The 21,174-nt window shown below is 36.4% G+C and overlaps 1 protein-coding gene across 1 annotated transcript in view; it reads right to left on the bottom strand.

Moving 5' to 3' along the window:
• Window positions 1–14,491, bottom strand: part of LOC5563749 — a 636,451-nt gene extending 621,960 nt beyond the window's left edge. Inside the window, exon 1 of the mRNA XM_021845713.1 lies at window positions 13,488–14,491. Coding sequence (XP_021701405.1) covers window positions 13,488–14,140 — 653 coding nt within the window. The 5' untranslated portion in view covers window positions 14,141–14,491. The remainder of the gene's footprint in view (window positions 1–13,487) is intronic.
• Between the last annotated feature and the right edge of the window lie 6,683 nt (window positions 14,492–21,174).

Below are 21,174 nucleotides of genomic sequence, written 5' to 3'. Positions count from 1 at the left end.
TTGTTTCTTCAGCAACATCTTTCACTGAGGTTTGAAGAAAGATTTTTCACTATGAAATGATGAGCTTAAACTTACATCACAAACACGCTAGTTTTGGAACGTTTCTCAAAAATTTTCCATAGTAATTTCCATATAAACCTACATTGTAATTGGGCCACCTTCAAATCTCCACCGAAATAAGAATACAAGGATTTGAAGATTTTGTGGCAACCAGGAATGGAACCTGAAGCCATAGGCTCTATCTCTCAATGGCTCCTGAGATAATTGCAAAAAAAAAAATGGTGGCAAAATTTAGAATCTAATAGCTCGATCAATGGTTGCCCTAACAGGAAAGGATAACACTGCGTAACACGTTTTTGTCTAAAGCACCAAAATACCTCTTTTTGCTAAAATAAGGTTTTTTGACAGGGTTGGGAAAAAATCTTAAATTCATTCTACAGTAGCCAAACAAAGACAATCGCAGTCAGCGAAGCCAGTGACACTCACGCCTACCGCTGCTGTAGGCAAAAAGCATTGAAAATTGCAAAACACCCGTTGCTAAGGGCAACCCAGAATTACTGTAGAAAAATGTTCTATTTCCCGCTGCATTTCCCGCATTTAGAGCCTTCAATGACACTCATGATTAGGAAAATTCGTGCACCCAACTTAGGCTACTTGATGAGATTCACGTTTTTGAACTACTGTACTGGGAGATCCACGTGATTTTCGCGAAAATTCAAGCCTACTACTATTACCATTCCCAGCACTGGTTTTTGAATCCATTGCCGTTTTCAGAAATATTATAGCACGTCTAGTTTTTGAGATATTGACTATTGAAAAAGCAAAATTGGACTATTTGAGTCAATTTGCATGCAAGTTTGCCATCTTGTATGGCAATTTATTCCCTCAATTTGCCACTGAATTCAAACTTCATGTGTATAACAATCATTATCAACAAAGTTTATAATACTCTCGATGCTCAAACGTTATTTTTTGATGTTTTAGAAAAGTATTGTATTTTATTATATAATAGAAACGAAGAACATTGAATGGAGGATGCAAGCATATTGGAAAAATCGATTTAATTTAAATTTATTCGTGCGATTCCAACCAAATTACATCTGAATTGAAAGTTCAAGTCATATACACTACAACCTCAATTTACGAACTAGATCGGGGGTGCGTAAAATGAGTTGGTGCGTAAATTGAATCAGTGCGTAAATCGAGGGAGCTCAGTTCGTAAAACAAGGTTTTGCCGTTTGAAGTCTACTTGTATGAACTTAATTTATATTATTTAGAAAAAATATGCTCTTTAAGCACCATCAACATAATATTAATACATTGGGTTGTAAATCAGGCTAAAATGTGTGCAAGTTAAGGTCTTCCAAGAACTCATTGGAGGTTGGGTATAAGATTCTACATGAGTTAACGGAGATCAATTTATCATTTCTATGTAGTAGAATGTCTAATGATACTGGACCCTAGAAGATTGTTATATTTTTAAGAAGCGTTTGTATTGTCAGATCCAAGTTTTGGTAATTAAGTGAGTACAACAGGTGTTCTAGTTCATCCAAAAACTTCCTAGAATATATACCTGAAATTTATTGGCATATTTAGCGATCCATTGATGTTTATTTATACGGAACAGGCCCTTATCTATTCATAGTAGTAAAATGAGTATTTTAATAATTTGTGTCGATGTCCTAGGTCCTCCAAGGACTCCATTGAATATAGGCCTTGGGATCTACGACCGTAATAAGAGATTAGAGGTTAGTTTTTAAATGCTCCACAGGCCCCTAACCATTCATGTGAGTAAACGGTGTATTGTAATAATTTCTGCGGATGTCCTAGGTCCTCCAAGGACTCCATTGAATATTGGACTTGGGATCTATGACCGTAATAGGAGATCAGAGGTTAGTTTTCAAATGCTTCACAGGCCCCTAACCATTCATGTGAGTAAACGGTGTATTGTAATAATTTGTGCGGATGTCCTTGGTCCTCTAAGATCTCTATCGAATATGGGCATTAGGATATACAAGCGTAACTAATCATCAACAGATAATTCTTCAATATTTCAAAGGCCTCTTACTGTCCATATTATCCATATATAAGTAGTCCTTAATTCGTTTTGGTAGCCGTGTTGATTTTGCAGATTGCAATTTCAAGGTGATAAAACTCAGGCACCTTAAGTAATATTGATTCATAAAAGTACCACTACTTGCGCTTACATATAGAAAGTATGTATATACATTTTCAGCAATGTCAGTGCAAAACCTAGTGATTTTCTTTAGCTCGCAATCGTAAGACGAATTGGCCACAATCATAGATGCCCAGTTCAAATTTCAATGACGGCCTACTTCGCCTTAATATAAGCAAATGGATCAATGTACTGATGTTCATGAATTTACTTCGTTAAACTAGTGACGTTAATTGAATTTGCGTAAAAACAGACTTCGTTGATTGAGGTTTTGGTGACTTGAATTTAAAAATGGCGTCAGACATCGATTTTCGTCAACAATATTCTCCAAACGTAGGTCGCCATCTTGGATTCCAAAATGGCGTTGGACATCGATTTTCGTCATCCCCTCGTCGTGCCTGTTCCGAAAATACCCATAGTGTATGGGTTTCCAACGGTTCTCCCAAACCAGAGGTCGCCATCTTGGATTCCAAAATGGCGTCGGACATCGATTTTCGTCATCCCCTCATCGTGCCCATCGCACTGCGTAAGAAAAGTCACTTAAATTGAGTTTACTTCCTATAAAAAGTGACTTAAATTTGGGTAGCGTTAAAAAAGACTTCGTAAATTGAAGTTTTAGCGTATTGCATGTTTGGTGTATAAGAACACAAAAAAGTTTGATAAATCATACCTAAAATTTCATATAACTTGGGCGACCTGTAGCTAAAAATTGTGACGTGCTGGAAAACTTCTGAGAACGGCATCATATACAGCAACCCCAAATCTGCTAGAGACACATAATTTGATCCTTGAGACACGCAAAAGTGGCATTTTTGTTACGCTGTGTATTGCTGTTTGCGTTTGAAGTGCAACTTCTGTCTGACTGAGCTTCAAATGCGGTAACACAAAGTAACCAAAGGATGCTTAGTAAACATAAACCATATCACCGGCAACCTAGCATTGAAAACCAATGTTTGACTTCACCTTCCTTGTTAAACATTTTATCGCATTTGGTGTTCCCGCATTTGATAAACAAGTTTGCTAAAGACGCCACCTTTGTAAATATCCAGGCTCCTGAGATATCTACAAAAATGCTATACTCACTGGCACCGCCTGGTGGCAAAATTTTAAATCAACTAACTAAAATAATGGAATATATGACAAAAGGTCGAAGAACAAAAGGTCGAATGGACAAAAAGTTGAATGACAAAAGGTCGAATGGACACAAGGTCAAAGGGACAAAAGGTCGAATGGACAAAAGGTTGAATGAACAAATAAAAATCGGAAGAACAAAAGGCTCTATAGATAAAAAGCAAGTTGTCACTACACTAAGCAAAAGTGCTACAGCTAAATAGACGTGACGGAAACGCGCATCTTTGCAGAAAGACCGTGTTGAGGTAGGTTCAATTTTAGCTGGTACACGATCTTTTTGGGGTGAAATTTTGTTTGACTTTTCAGGTCGTAGTGCATCCAGAGTTACTGTGTACGTACTGTAGTCTTATGTGCAAGAGTCACAATCCTTTCAGGCTTACCCGTGCACTGTAGATTTTGAGACACCAATGTTAGTGTTCCTCGTTTATCTTGAGATATTTCTCAATGCGTCTCATGCGCTCCGCCGAATGTACTGTTCAAAAACAGCGCAATAATTGAAGTGAAGACAACATTTTAAAACGAGAATCGAAATTAAAACACCCGGATCACGCGTCTTCGACCAATCATGTAGACCATCTAGACACCTGCATAGCAAAGTAAAAATAGTTGTAGAGACTCTTCGTTACTAAGTAGTTGTTTTGCAACTTGGATACCGAGCATCGCATGTAACGAACGCAGCCATTGGACCAAATTCACTGGTTTCCATGGTCACATAAATAACACGGCACCGCTAAACAAAAGTTTCACAAGGTAGTGGCCAAATTATGAGACCATGCCACCCACTTCCTTTCCACCGCAATTTCTCAGTTGTTTTTAATGGGATGGAGCTGATTTTTATTACCTACATAATTTCATCCAAATCGATAGGACGACAGCTTAAAAATAGCGGTAAGCGTAAAGTGGGTGGCAGTCCCTAGTAGGAGACCTAACTGTAACTTGAACAACGATTGCCCTTGAGATACTAAACAACTTTGCCGAAGATGACATTTTTTTCTTAGTTGACAAGCTCTTGAGATAACTGCAAAACAAAAGTGAAAATTTCATGCTCATCGGTGCCACCTAGCGGCTAAATTCAAAATTAAATAAGGCATCATAAAATAGCACTACATCTCCAGAACAACTTTACTGAATACCGTAATCCGGGGTATCATTGATCAGCGGGGTAACATTGATCGGAATGACTCATCTCGTAATAAGCTGGTATCATCATTTATAGATGAAACATTTCCAAAGCATGAATGTTGCTTCTCTTTTTTATACTTATAAGCTGTTGAAAATTAGGATTTTTGCAAAAATTGCGTTATCTTTATGCGTAAATTTTTCAAGTTTGCGGAACAACGATTTCAATGGTTAAGGATGACACTACCAAAGATTCATGTCTTACATAAGTTCGGCAAGCGATATGAGCAAAAAAATGCCGTTTCTCAATAAAAATGGCATCGCCAAAAACGATTCCACTGTCAAAACTTTTGTAGGTATGTTCAATTAGGCAACATTAACGAATTACTGTTAAGAATGTAGAATTCCCTTAGGAAATTGCCTACCTTTAGGCGTATTCCGCTGTTCGAGGTGTTTTTAATTTTAAAATAACTCAAAAAGTAAATGAGTTGTAAGCATTTGGACATCATATTCGGCTTCAGTGGCCATGATTTAAGTAATTAACGATATTTACAATATTACCGAACATTGTTTACATGGATGATCAATGTTACCCCATATCAGCTAAATGAAAAAATCACATTAAACATTTTTGTAAACATGCTTAAATCTTTCAAAAAATAGAATACAGTATATAGTCACAAGCTATGGGTGGCAGTACTTGTTTTAAAAATATAAATCTCACAATATTTGTATTTTTGAATAAAATATTTAAGAAATATCCTAAAAACTGATCAATGTTACCCCGGATTACGGTACCACAATTTCCAAAATAATCAGGATTTCGTGATAAATCGATTGCAATAAATATGGAAATAACTGTGAACATAATGCATGTTATATCTGAATGGCATGATGTGAGTTAGAGAACGACACAAATACTTGTTCTTGAATATATACAGTGGGATTCCGTTTTTGGCATGTTCCGTTTTTGGCATGCTCCATTTTTGGCATCCCCCGATTTTGGCAACAAAATGGATCCGTTTTTGGCAACATTTTTCAATACCATAAAAATTTGTAATTTTTTTGTAAATATTATCGTGTCTGTTGCTTTAGTCAATTGGAAAGCATGTCAAATCTACACCAATTAGATTCCAGAGCTCCATTCTCGTCGATATTCCCAAATTTCACCCACTACTAAGGACTCGCGTACGCGCTTATTTACTTCAGGATGGTCATTGGTCATGCTTTCGCAACGTTTTATGAGGACAATAATCTCCACCAGGGATTGAATCCTGAGAAAATTGAGAGAATCTCTCACGTATCGCTCTCTGTAACTATCATAACATGCTGCACGTTATGAGAGACTGTTTATCGTATACTGCTACAACTTTGATCAGATTGGGGGGATAGTAGTGCATGATAAAACCCCTCTAAACATGCTCCAAGCCTGGGGGACACTATTGCTATTGAAAATTCGTGGATTGTTAATCGTGCCAGTAAAGAAAAACACCTATTCCCAACGGTAAACAAGCGAGAAAAATGGATTTTATCATCGCTCTCTCTTTGGGGCTCTCGCTCGCTGCTTCCATTTATCAGACTTGTTACACCTTGCGATACAATGACGATCGTGGACCGCAACAGATGGGATGTTTTTCTTTGCTTGCTTTGATCGTGCTTCATACTCAAATGAGAGCTAATTCTGCAATGCCTGATCTCCACTAGTATCTCAACTAGAGACCCATAATTTTTCTTAGGCATTCATATTGAGTGACCAGCCCACTTGAGTCTGCCAGTAGGTGATATAATAAAAAACACTATTCTTCAGATTTGGAACAGCTTGTTTGAATAAAACACAAGCACCGACATAAGATTAACCAAAAACCTATAATTCACACAGAGTTACAATCATAAATCTTGTCTCACCTTTTTGGTTCACTGTCTTTTTTTTATTATGGATTTACATGCATTGCGCTTGTAAAAACACACCGCAGAAATAGAAACAAAAACAGCAAAATATCGTGTATCATAACTTCTAAGAAATTACATTAAATAAATTGCGTTATGCTGGAGAACTGAAGAAGTGTCAACATGTAATCCATAAAAAATTCATACTGTAAAAATATGTATTATTTTTTGAGAACTCCACCGGCTCCATGATAATTGCGAATACAGTCCAAACTTCAATATATTCTCAATAATATCATTGAAGCGTGCGATAAATATGACTGAGAGTGTTTTAAATTATTGTCTGTGGTATTGGTGTGTATATTGATATTTCTTTGCCAACTATTTAGAGCTACGTTCCCTCTTTGTTAAAGACTCTGTAAGGCGTAAGATTTGTTAGACGATCCAGAATTCTGTACAAAATTGTTAATCAAGGATACGGATCTCAACATCAAAAACATGTTCCTAACGAGCTGAGTCTATGAGTTTCCTCACTCTACCCTGGAGAATCCTTAGGGGATTCTTGGTTCTTAGGGGACTTTTCAGAAATTTTAACGGATTCATGAGGACGTCTGCAGATTCCAAGTGGACACTGAGGGCTTCTTGAGGGATCTTATAAATGTATAATTGGTTATGGGGGATTTTGTCCAAAATCTGGTGATTTCGAATAAACTCTTAAGATTTGTAGGGCGTCCTGTAAATTGAAGGTGGGATAATATTAATTTCTCTTGGTATCTTGAGTGTTTCTGGCGAAAACTTGGGGATTTTAAAAAGATTTCCAGAGGAATTTTTGGTGTGCTAGTGGCAGCCTAACAATAATAAACATTTGAAAATTTTTATCGGAGACTTGAGCATTTTCAGCAATATCGCAGCGAAATCCCAAGATGTTAACTCCAAGCAAAATATTTAGCAAGATTCTGAGAATTCTAGATGAGATCCTATGGATGCCTGGCAAGATGCTTCAGAGACCTAGGGTTTTTCTGTAGATTCCCTATAAGAACCTGATTCTTATCTGGTTCATGAGGTTTCATAAAAGGATCCTGTAAATTTCCGTTTTTTTTCATAAGGTAGATGTAAAACATATATCAAGCTCAATTAAAAATTATTTCGAGTAAAAAATTTAATCCTACTAAAATACAATTCGCATTTATGGATCATCTCATGTATATGTATGCCCTTTTGATTGCTGTCAATTATTCATTATTAGATGCTTTACTTTATCAGAAACATAAATTAAAGGAGCAATTCTAAACATACTGAATTTTAAATTTTTATTTTTTTTTAAATAAAGGTCACTTATGCGATTATTGATTTCACATAGCCCACTTATACAAAAAGTGTACATAAAGTTATTTTTTAGAAACTTTGAAGACGTTGAGGCGTAAAAACGCTACCAGAAAAACGTTTGCCAGAATTAACGTTACGGGGCTATAGATTCATAGCATTAGAACCCTGCATAGCATAGTAGAAAAATGCTTCAAACTGAACCTTTTCGAAGTCTCGATGCCTTATGATTCCATAAAGATGATATATTAACATTCTAATGATGTTTTCAAAACAATAGTTGAAAAATAAAATTTAAAATATGGGCTCCGATTTTGGCACGGTTCCGTTTTTGGCAACTGAAAATTTCAACTTTGTTGCCAAAAACGGAATCCCACTGTATTGGACACGAAAACGATCACACTGTTAAATTATACTGTAAACCAATAATGTCAAGTTTTGTTCTTAAGAAGATTCCTGAACACATTCTGGTTGAATGTCGACAGATTGAAATAAAATTCACGTAAATGAAGATTTATAAAAAATATTGCAAAATGATAGCATATAAATCAACAACAAAGTACAACAGCACGATATCCCGAAGGTTACCACAACTAATACATGCATCCATCAAGAGTAGGTTTTGAATTTTGAACGATTATACGAGTTTCATCGCATTTGTTAGAAACATCTTTTAACAGTTTTGCACCAAATCCTTTTTTTTTTTTTGCTCTTGAAAATGTCTGACAAGTTATAGTTTCGTGATGTTTTCTAATATGAACAAAAGTGATATTCAAGAACTTTAATTTGTGTGCTGATCAGATAAAAATTGATTTTCTAAAAACACAATTTTCGATTGTTTTATTAGATAAATCAAAACTATCGCAGGTGGCATTTTAAATACTATAAACAAAAAAAAACTAAAAATATAAAAATATTTGTTTGTTCGAAAGTATGTAGTATGACTGCCCGTTATCAAACTTATCGAATCAATTTTCGATATCAAAGTGATCAATATCTACAATTTGATATATATATACATATGATATACAGTATACAAGAAGATTTTTTGCGTATAAAATTTTAATTGAAGCCAAATGGTGCTCAGTTCGGTTCGTTCCCTTAATCGATCAAGTCGTGTATGCGTGTCTTTCCTCAAAGCAACTTTTGTTCCGCTTTAATTTCATTATTGCGAAGAGTGTTACATAGTTGGATTTCAGTAAAAGAGATGGAAAGTGTCAAACAAGATAGAAATAGTGAAGTTGAACATGAATTGAAAGTGGAAAAGTGCAAAATTTATGTTGACAAAATGTGAATGGCATCAGAGCGCTGTTAGTGGTAGGAAAAAAAAAACATCCGCCTTCAGGAGCTACTTGTGTAATGGTTCTAGTATGTGTGTAGTGGTGAGATCAGCATCATCATCGAGTTCAATCCAGAGATATTGCGCCGTTTGGGTTAAATGATGACGGAAGAAGTGGTAAGCGTGTATGCGTGAAGTATACCTATCTGGATGTGGAAAATCATGCCGAATGCAGCATGATAACGGCAGCGGTAATCAACGTCTAGGAGATGAGGAATAATTCCATATTGCCAATTATTGGCAGGGCGAAGCTAAGTATAATTTCGATAATTTCATATTCATCATATGTACGTGTTGACAGTTTCGTGCATATCTTGACTTGTTAAGTAATCAATATGTGTTATTATATTGCTGCTATTTATTTACAACAAATTGTTGTGTAAGTTTATGACTTAATTGATCATATTTTATTGCTTTTTATATCGACGTTAGATATAGCTAAAAAATATTCCATTGTGTGCATATCTCTGGATTGTTGCACGATATACGAAAAACTTCACCTAATGGCTATCATAACGACAAAACTCCGCAATGCTCGCGCCTGCACATCACCATAATCATCATCATCATCAGCGTCAGCGTCATTACTTTTTAGCAGAAACGTATATAAACATAAATAAAGTGGTGTGCGTGATAGTTGCTCATCTGAATCTCTAATCTTTTCTGCAATGGCATGTAGTTTCTGCAGTAAGATGCTCTCTATTATGTTGGTGTGATGGCGGTGGGAAACTAATACCATCTTCATTCTTTCAGCGCCTTTGTGTGTATAGGTAACTTTTCGGCCGGAGATTTGATACGAAGAGCGTGTGAAAGGTGACTGCGCTTTGGAAACAAGAATGTCGTTAGGAGTTCATTCACATATTACGTAACGCAAAATTTGTTAATTTTAGATCCCCTCCCTCCCCCACGTAACAACCTTTGTATGGAAAATTGTATTTTTTTGTATTGACCGTAACACTTCGTAAGACCCCCTCCCTGCCCCTGAGGCGTAACGTAATATTTGAACGATACCTAGTGAAATCAGATCACTGATTGATGTCGTAGGCTTTAGGATTGAAACATATTCTTCAGACGTTACTTCTAAAATATGGTATCGGTAATATTTCACTAATAGATTTTTTTTATTATGAATATAATAGGCATCGCCTACAAATTACGTATTGGGGGTCATGGTGGCACTACAATCAATACAAAATATATCACTTAAGGGAAAAAATGGGGCAAAATCGATCAATAATAGCGATTCGTAATTTGGAACGGTGCCAGAAAACTATATTGTATATAATGATTTTTATAACATTTAAAAATATTCAGATTTCACAACACTTCTGTTTCAGGTACATTAAGACAAAAAAGGTTTCCATCTGCGTAGATAATATATGAACTTGTTTTTGAAATGAAAAGGTACACTTTTACACACAACTAACGACATAATTTAGCATAATTATTAATTGTCCGCGTTAAGGGCGAAAATCAGCCAAGGACGAAAATAATCATTGATTCCTTGAATTTCTAATCCTAGTTATTCATTTTTATTTAATAATTTAAAAAAAAAACAGTTGAATACGTAGCTATTAGATGAATGTTATAAAATGAACATATTTTCATTTGTATCAAATCACTAGACCTCTACTACAATAATTTGCTTCCAATTCTCAATCCTCAGGCTAATTTTCATTCCAACGGAAAAACATGATATTCATACCATTTGTTCTACAATTATATACACACAGAAAAAAATATTTAATTTTCAATGTGATGTAAACTGAAGTCTACTGTAAAAATAAATCAAATTCGTGTGTTATTACATTATCATGTAAATTTAAATTAATATACATTTAATTTTCAACTAAAAATGGTTGAATATCACATGATCGTGTAAATTTAAAGTGAATTCAATTGAAAAATAATGGATTGTTCGTTGAAATTTACGTTTATTTTGATGCTCCAAATATGTGCATGAAAATAAACTTAAATTTACAACATATTTTTAGCTGTGCAGGTATTCGGAATGTCAGTATTCATACTGTAAGATCACCGCATTGAAAGATGTTCCTGCAAATGTTTTTCATACAACGAATATTGGATTTCAAAAAGCTGTTTCAGGCATATTAAGCTTTTCAGCTCGCGTATATTATGGACAAATGGGACTCGATTGGCCATATTATATCAATATTTACTATTATTTAATTTTAATCAGTTTGGTATTTTATTTTTAGTTAGTTAAATTATTTATTTTTTGAGTTATTATTTAATCAGTTCTGCATCATTATCTATGTAAAACATCGCCACAATATTTAGCCAATTTACTTGGATCATGGCTGCCGTCCTTTATCTTCGGCAACAAAGCACGTTCTTCAGATTCAGTTGCGCCTTGTTAATCTTCTTATTCCACTGCGTCCAGGACTTCGTTTTCACCAAATTATTATTTCGATTTCTTACTACATGAACTAAGTCAACTTCCAGCTTTAGTAATTTTGTATATACTTTGATCGGCGTATTATGCAATATAATGTTATATTATATTATGTTGTATTGTTTTATAGTATTATTATTGTATGATATATTATATTATATTATGATATGTTAAATTATTTTTATTTTATTGAATTATATTGTTCTATATTACTTCATATTATACTATATACTATATAACATATGTACTATATAGACATTATACTGGGAAGAGACGTAGCATCCGAGCATCATCGAAGTTGCAACTGGACAATGAAGTGGACTAAACGTTTCGTGAATTCGTGTTTAAAGGATTGTTATATGTATTTATTACTATATGCCCTGTCCACCGCTCTATAGCCATTTTCAGGATACTGGGTCAGCGGATTATAAATACTATATTATGTGCTATTATGTTTCATTATATTATTTTATTTTTCTTCATATTATATTATTTTTTATATCTTACTATATATTACATAACACTGACGATATACTGGGAAGGGAGGGAGCATCAGAGCATCATTGAAGTTGCAACTGGACAATGAAGTGGAGTGCCAATCGGAGTCAGGAGGAAGAATGTTAGTCGCTCGCGATAAATATTTTTCTCTCCAACAGTTGTAATCGATTTGACGCGCCCTTCTTCTAACAAACCATCCCGTGGAAAGCTCGACAAGTACTGCAATTTCCAATGCTCAATCTGTTGGTTCATACTGTTGGAAGGAGATTCTCTACTTCCCGCGGGTTTCGCGTAAGTGTTTCTGCTTACGGGTCCGCCACCCCCCTTTTTGGCCCTTCATACAGCAGTATGTTGAAATCAGATTGGTTATAAAATTTGACCTTAGAGTAAGGTAGGGAAAAAATTCGACCGTAGTGGTATAATCAAAGTTTCCAGAAAACCAATAGCAGTTAAAACAAAACAAATACCATACAGTGAGCCTTCAACATATTGGCTATAATTTTGCTGAACAAACTTATGTCAAAATATTTACCCATTTTTAGTTATAACAGTTTCAAAATTGATTGTCTTATTCGAACTTTTGCCCCACCGGTGGGGCAAGAGTTCGAATCTAGTGTGGGGCAAAAGTTCGCTGGCTAAAACACTAAATATCAATTCTTTTATGACAGACATACTTTACACCAGTCGTAAACTTAAGTTTGACGAAAAATACACACTAAATTTTCATCAAAATATTACCCAAAACCGGGTTAATTGTAATATACTCAAAAATACCAGTTTTTCGCAAAACTAAGAAGAAATGTAAAATTTTGGTGACAGTTTTCACACGATCAGACTAATTTAACTAAGTTTGAAGATAATATGTGGATTTTAGGCAATTTGCAAATTTTTCCGTGATTTTATACATAGGTCGAACTTTTCCCCGCTGATTCGAACTTTTACTCCACTATGGGCCAAAAATTGTTTTCAAGCATTTATGCAAAAACGAATACACCTCAAAGCAACCTTATGATTGGCCTAGAAACGCCCTTACATAAAATATTGAAAAATATTTTATCTTCAATTGGTTCCATGCCACGAAAGTTTGACCAAAAATTACAATATTCACGTCGAAAAACAACAAATAGCCTTAACTTTTCCAAATCTCAATCGATTTTTATGATATTTGGATTGAAAGTCTCTTACTTGAATAGCATTCGAACCACCGTGACATTTATAAGATTTGTTTTGAATTGCGCTAGAAATCTTAAAAAGAAACTCTTACCCCACTCGAACTTTTGCCCCACTTTACTCTACTGTTGAGTGGAACCACAAGCAGAGCAAGACTCAAGCAAGGATGGTGGCTACCTGCATACACATACATACATAAAATTTTAATTGAAGCCAAATGGTGTTTTCTAAAACAATTGCCATTAAATCTTTAAATGGCGTATTCAGAACCAGTTATCTCTAAATCAATTTTACACTGGAAGAATGATTGTTATAATAACCATCATCGTTTAAGAATAAGAAAGCGTAATTTGCAAAATTGGCGTAAAAATGCTCTATTGCCAATAGGTGAATGAATTGTACTTTATTTATTTTCATCTAATACTTACGAGAAATCCTGTTTGGCGTAGCAGTTCCCCAGAAATCGGCACTGCAACGCGTTACACTGGTACTGCTTGACGGTATCCACTTCGTACGTTATGTTGAACCCGTACACATCCAGCAGCCTATCCAGCGCTCGCAAATGCGTCCCATACAGATTATCCATCGTAAATCTAATCTCCAAGTACGGGCTATTGAACTTTATCCACGGCACATTTGTCACATCGTCTTCACTCAGTTCGAACACATTCATGCTGGGCACCTTGTAGTCCTCACTGTAGTACATGTACTCCGTAAAGCGTAGCCCACTCAGCACGTACTGTTGCGTCAGGTACACCACAATGGACACGTTGTTGCCGACCACGGTGGACGCATCGATTATCCAGGTGCAGCTAATAGGAACCGGAAACCGTTCCGGAAAGTTGGGCGTCTGGATGATGCCATGGCTGGCCGTCAGCGTTCCTCCGCAGAGGTGCGACGAAGCGGACAGCGACGGCACCAAATCGTCCATGGCAATTCCTCCATCGGAGCTTCCAACGTCGCCTCCGGAACTACTCGCCAGCACGATCAACAGCAGCAACAGAAACAGCTCGACCGATGCACCACCAGTTGTCATCGACAGCTTCCCGGAAGTGGCCGGCGGTCGAACACAATTCAACATAATCTCACCGACCTGGTGGGCAAAGCATGGGCGCAGAATATTAATGATGGGTCAATATTACCATTGCATCGTTGATGAGTAACGGGTCGGGGGGCAGCAAAGCGGCATAGGAGCGATACATTCGATTGCACTCGGTTGCATTAATGGGTGTTATCCGGAGCCGCTGACATTTATCTATTGGTCTAATGATTTTTCATGTTTGTTGACGTGGTGTTATCGAAACCGAGGCTATCGCTTGTTCCAATTGCCAATGTTTGATTATTGGTGGTGGTGGCGATGCAATTATTTGCAGTGTTTATGGATGACTCGTTGAAATGACATTAAATCATCTGCGGTTTACATCGGCAGGCACGGTCCTGAAAGAGAGAGAGAGAGATGTGGAGGAAATTGATAAAAGTTGAAACGCAATATTGATGTTTTTGGAGAAAATATTATGACTCGTGGGGGAACAGTGATTGAAGGGTTAAAATGAAATGAGATTGAATGTACGTCGGTTGGCAATTAAACGCTTGTTCCTCGCAATAATCAAATCATCGAATGTTTTACGATGAAAACAACATGTGCTTGTGTGAGGAAAAATTGAAGATAAATAGTAAACAAATTTTTACGGATGTATAGACGCAATATCGACAAATCATTTCCATTGTGTGGTTTTGATGTACTTGTAAGGATAAAGAGCAGAGAATTACTTGGGACTCCTGGTTCAGTTAGGCATGTGAGGATTTTCAGATCAGAAACTTGGCATTACGAAGCACTTTTTTTGTGGCCAAATACACACCCAAGCTTCAAAAACGTCGTGCCAAAAAAAAAAACCGGATATTCAAAAACAAAATACGACTCCCGATAGTGGCGTACTCACAAATTTTTTCTGGGAGGAATTTTGATAATATTAGATAACCCCACTGGGACAGAGCCTGATTTTCAGCTTAGTGTTCTTATAGACACTTCCTTCCTTCTACTTAGAGCTTTCTTTGTCAAAGTTGGCATATTCGCAATCGTACATCGTGTGACAAGTACGATGATACTCAATGCTCAGGAAAGTCAAGGGAATTCCTATTATGAAAAAATCATGGGCCGACCGGGCATCGAACCCATAAAACTTCAGCACAGCTTTGCTTGGTAGCCGAGGAATTTACTACTAGGTTAAGGAAGGCCCCAATTAGGTGACCCATAGTACCGTAAAAATCCATAAAATTGAGCAGTGAGACACTGATCAATATATATCTTCAAACAAACAAGAGAAATATACATTTTTAAACGTGTTTCTCAATTTTCTATTTTTAGGTTTATTAAAACAAGAGTTTTTGTTAAAGTTTAACTTCGATTAGGCATAAATTGTTCATTCCTCCAAACTTGTATCTTGATAACCTTCAGGCTATCGCGTTGTTGCACTTTGTACAACAGTTGTGATAATTATGGTGCCATTTTCAACAGAGCTACAGTATGGCCCATAAAAAAATGCGAAAATCGTCATATCATGTTATATGGTAATTTCTACATAGAAAATGTGAATGAAACATACATATTGTTCATTACTTGTATTGTTTAATCTATTAAGACTCAGTTTTTCGCTTTGGACATGATTTTTATCTGTTACTTTAACCTTACCAGAGAGGAATTGGAAGCATACCTTCAAATTTTATCATGCGAACGTCGAGTTCAATATCTGTGTGATGAAAGCTTCTAAAAAATCAACGATGGCGTGTGATTCTTAACAGTTTTTGTCTCCAGCATACGCCCATATCAAATGATAGAACCGGTTCATACCTGGGTAAATGGAGACTTAAACATATTTTCGAAAAAACGATTCATTTTGGAAAGCTTTGATTGAACCTTCATATGAGTGTGATAAGCGGCTCCGTTTTACTCAAAACCTATGAGCTAGTATTGATATAAGTTGTCTCTAACCGAAGGAACAAATTTTATCCTCAAAAATCTGTTTTAGGCCTCCGTATAAATTTTTTATTCAACTTTAACGAAAAATAAAGGCATATCAAACCTATAAGACTCAAATGCCCTCTAAACTATGACCCTGGCAAAATATTTTACTGTGATCATGAAGAACACGTTCTCTAAGAACTCCTCCATCCTCTGATACAAAACAAACTAAAATTTTCAACAATAAAGTGTGATTTTTGAAGGTGGAAAGTTTATCACCAGAGTATACGACAACCAGACGCTGTTTCTAGCTTTGGGCGGAAAATCCCTTTGAACTTATTTGCTTCATTACATTATTTAGAACAGTAAGAGAAACAATTGTCCTGGATAGCGAAGTTATGTCAGAATATACTACAATAATCAGAAATTACATTCACTATCAAAAACAATGAAAATAACGCCTGTGGATGCTATATATACGTTCAAATAATTTTCGCATTTTTTTATGGGCCATACTGTATATATAGATGCTAAACCAAAAAGTATTCTTCAATCATTTGCAACACCCAGAAGTTTTTTTTACAGAATGGCCCTAAATAATGCGGTAAAATCGACACATGAGCATAGGCATCGTATGATAATGATTGCACTATAAACACGGTGTCATTTCAATATAGCTTTATAACAAAAAAAATGGATTTGGACCAATTTCACCTCTGAGCGGATCCATTTGAATTCGAATGTCGGTTTACTTTTGTATTTTTTGATTTGGCTGAAATTTTGCTTTCTTTATACCCAAAAATGCCTATTTGCATCATCGGTTCGCCATTTTTACCCTAACGTTACTTTTATTTATTTATTTATTTATTTATTTATTTATTTATTTATTTATTTATTTTGCTATTATTTCAACTGACAAATGATTGTCTCATTGAAAATATGATATACAACATAAAACACAACATTTAACGTATCCGCAATACAAAATATAACGAGAATCACAAAGACACAAAAACAGAAACGGGCGCAAAAATCATTTTATATTATTAACGAGCAGGTCTCCATGTAGTGTTCGAAAATTCAACGAATTCCCGACATCTAATACCCTTTGGCCTCCTCCAAGAATACAGCGCGCTTGAACGATGACAATCAGCAATTTCGACCTTGAAAGAAATGGAATCCATTGTAGAGACATCCTTCCATACTGGTTTCAGGCATTTGATACTGATGATCTCATGTACTCCAATCGAATCAGCAATCATTCGAACAACTTCATCCTGAGTTACATCGTTAGCTATATTCGATAGATGCAATTTGACGGTTGAGTCATCCGTGCAAACAGGCGGTGAAAAAACAGTCCTTGTTGAGGTCAACGGAGGTGAATCTTCAATCGATGAGTGTTGCGGGACATCTGTTTTCGGACATTTAGAAGTAGTTGCGGTGCAAACGATACTCGATACAAATCCAGCCCTCTCTACTAAGCAATCTAAGGTTTCACTCATTTTCTGGACTTCAGCTTTCAAAATTGCAACCTCGTTTTTTACTGGGCAGTCTTTCGATCGAACTACATTTACGGTATCACGAAATCTGAAATCTTCTATAAGCGCACAGCAATCGTTGCACATCCATAATACGTTGCGATGTAAGCAAGTAGCTCCCTCGTCATCAGTCAGACCAACACATCTCGCATGGAAACGATGAAAACCAACGCAAAAACCTTCACAAACAACTGTAGTATCGCTTTCCAAACACTCGTTTTTACATTTGCCACATTCTAGTTCCATATTCGAATAGATTTTTGTTTCCGTGTTGTGCGCAGTTGAGACGTTCAGATACAGGTGTCGCGCGGGTGAATTTTAATGACAGTCAGTGGTAGCAATCAACAATGATGAATACAGACGACAGATGTTGTGTGATGGTTCGGTGAGAAAACTTCAGAATCGCTTCATGAACAGATTTTATCCGCGTTTATAGTTGTTGAAACTATCAATTTGCGCATAGTATGCACGCAAAATATCCCAAATCAGATCGGCCAACAATTGAAGTTCATTCGATGAGCAGCTGCAGAGTTTTTCACACGATTGCAACAGATTTTCCGAAGAGCAAAAACAAACGACGTCCACAATAGTAACACACACATACATTATCCTGAGAAGGGCCTAAAAATAGCCTTAACAGTGCGCATCGTACCTTCGTGCTGTGCGTACACGAATTCTCTCTGCTCTTGGAAGTTTTCTTAAAAACTACCTAAAGCAATAAAACAGTACTTTTCAGTGCTACAAAAACAGTACTTTTCAGTGCTAAAATTAAAAACGGTACTTTTCAGTGCTACTAAAACAGTACTTTTCAGTACTATTTTTTCTACTATTGATCCCTTTACGATCCTTGTTTGGACCCGTGCCTTCGATTTTTCGTTGGACCCGTTGGCGAAAGCTAGCGGTGGTAATCCTTCTTGGACACCGTCTTGGGAAAAAAAACCTTTCGAAGGTCACGTCTTCTTTCGTTTATTAATTAAACATGGTATCAACAACAAACAAAAGGAAGGGTGAATCTCTGAATTCACTACTTCCTTCCAAAAAAGTGGGTTTTAAAACTGTCACTACACGTGGCAAGAATGTAAGAAAGGACGCTTCCCCGGAATGCGAAGTTTCTTCCAAGGGTGAAATGAATAATTGTATCGAAATGAGCAATCAGTTCGATGCTCTAGACAAATTTTCCGAACACCAAATCGAAGCAGCCTCTAGCCCAGGCTCTTTGATTCAAGTGAGGAAGCAAAGAGTGCCGCCTATCGTGGTCAGTTGTTCCGAATTTGGGGGATTTAGGCAGGAGATCTTGAACTCCATTAGGGGAATCAAGGTTTCCTTCCAAATCGCAAAGAAAGGAGACTGTCGCGTTTTGCCGGAAACTCTTAAAGATCGTGAGCTTCTTCTCAAACATCTTGAAGAGAAGAAGCACAAATTTTTTACTTATTGCAGGTTGCTTTGAAATATGGATTTTCAGTGCACTTCGTTGATCACACTTTTTTCTTGCTTGGAGGGGGTTGCCAACAATCATGACGCAAATTCATTCAAAAATAAACTTTTTCAATGGAATAAACGAAAAAGATCACATATCTGGCAACCTTGCTCGCCCTTCGGTGGTGGTGGAAGATCGAAAACCAAAACAAAACCGAGAAAGACAAAGGCAAATTTGGTAGCACGTGGCTTTGCATGACATTTCTCTTTGTCAAAATGCTGTCAGATCGCGAGGTTGCACTTTGCCGTCACACTTATAAGTGTCACACTTTCAAAGTGTGCAGTTCGATTTGGTGGGAACAGCGCAATATGACGACAAAACTGAACGTTTGTTCAAAGTTGTCTTGAAAGGTCTCTCAAGTGACTATAAATCACTTCAAGAGATCAAAAATGGAATAAATGATTTACTTGGATTTTCCCCAGTCCAAGTAATCATTATGAAAAAGAGAACCCAATCTGGCATTGTTCGGAAAGGGCTTTCTCAAGAATTTTATTTAGTTCACTTTAACAAAAAAGAACTAAATAATATTAAAGCTTTAGAAAAAGCAAAACTTTTGTTTGATGTCCGTGTGACATGGGAACATTTCCAGAAACCTGGAGGAAATTACCAGAACCCCATTCAGTGCCGTCGGTGCCAAAAGTGGGGTCATGGTACAAAAAATTGTCGCATGGATGCTAAATGCATGATTTGCGGAGGTTCTTCTCACGCCAAAGACGTCTGTCCAGTGAAGGAAGATACCACCAAATTCATATGTTGTAATTGCGGGGCTAACCATAAGTCCAATTTTTGGAATTGTCCTTCACGCAAAAAGGTCATTGAGGCTCGTGCCAGGCAGATGAAAGATAATATCCGTTACGATAACGGTCGTTTCCGGAATTTGCCTGGTAGAGTATCGAACAATGCTCATTTTTCAGTTAACGATCGCTTGATCATGAATCATACCCATCAGGAAGATCATAATCATGCTCATTCACAAACTAATTTTAATCCGTCGGGTAGCCGTTCGAATCTTTCTATTTCGAATGTATCTACCCACGGTAAATCCTTTGCCGATATCGTAGCAGGAAATTCGAACTCTTCCCCTGTTCGATCCATGGTTACCCATTCTACTTGTTTCAAATCAAATGGAAAAAACCCTTAACCGCCACAGGTAACTCCGCTTCTTCGTCTACCGGAAATTCCAATGGGAAATCACATGACATGTCTGCCTCTGATTTTAATTTTCTAACTGAACAATTGAATCTAATGATTGATGCAATGTTCAAAGCCACCACTATGACTGAAGCAGTCCAAGTAGGTGTAAAATTTACAAATCAAATTGTTATTGGATTACGTTTTTCTAATGGATCCAAATAATAATTTAAATATTTTAAATTGGAATGCTCGTTCTCTGAATGGTAAAGAGGACGAGCTGTTTAATTTTCTTACGGTTAATAACGTGCATATAGCAGTTATTACCGAAACGTATTTAAAACCTGGATCTTAACTCAAAAGAGATTCTAACTTTTTTGTTTATCGTAATGATCGACTTGATGGGGCATGTGGGGGAGTTGCAATCATCATTCATAGGCGTATAAAACATCAACTGTTTTCATCATTTGAAACTAAAGTTTTTGAAACTTTAGGTGTTTCTGTTGAAACACAGTTTGGAAAATATACTTTCATAGCTGCCTATTTGCCTTTTCAATGCTCTGGGCAGCAAGTTAATTTGCTCCAAACTGACTTGCGTAAATTGACTCGCAATAAGTCAAAAATTTTTGTCATTGGTGACTTTAATGCCAAACATCGGTCATGGAATAATTCTCAAAGTAATTCCAACGGCAGAATTTTATTTGATGAGTGCTCTTCAGGATATTTCTCAATTCAATACCCTGATAGCCCCACATGTTTTTCCTCTTCTAGAAATCCATCTACGATTGATTTGGTCTTAACCGACTCTAGTCATCTTTGTAGCCAATTGATTACTCATGCTGATTTTGATTCTGATCATGTCCCTGTTACATTTCAAATATCCCAAGAAGCGATTCTCAATCCTATCAGCTCCACTTTCAATTATTTACGAGCCGACTGGAATATATATAAAACGTATGTTGACTCTAATCTTGATGTTAACATTTCTTTAGAAACTAAACTTGATATTG

The sequence above is a fragment of the Aedes aegypti genome, chromosome 2 (genome assembly GCF_002204515.2).
Source record: "Aedes aegypti strain LVP_AGWG chromosome 2, AaegL5.0 Primary Assembly, whole genome shotgun sequence".
Classification (NCBI taxonomy): domain Eukaryota; kingdom Metazoa; phylum Arthropoda; class Insecta; order Diptera; family Culicidae; genus Aedes; species Aedes aegypti.
The sequence above is the reverse complement of the archived record's forward strand: the minus strand, read 5'-3'. Positions and strand labels throughout refer to the sequence as shown.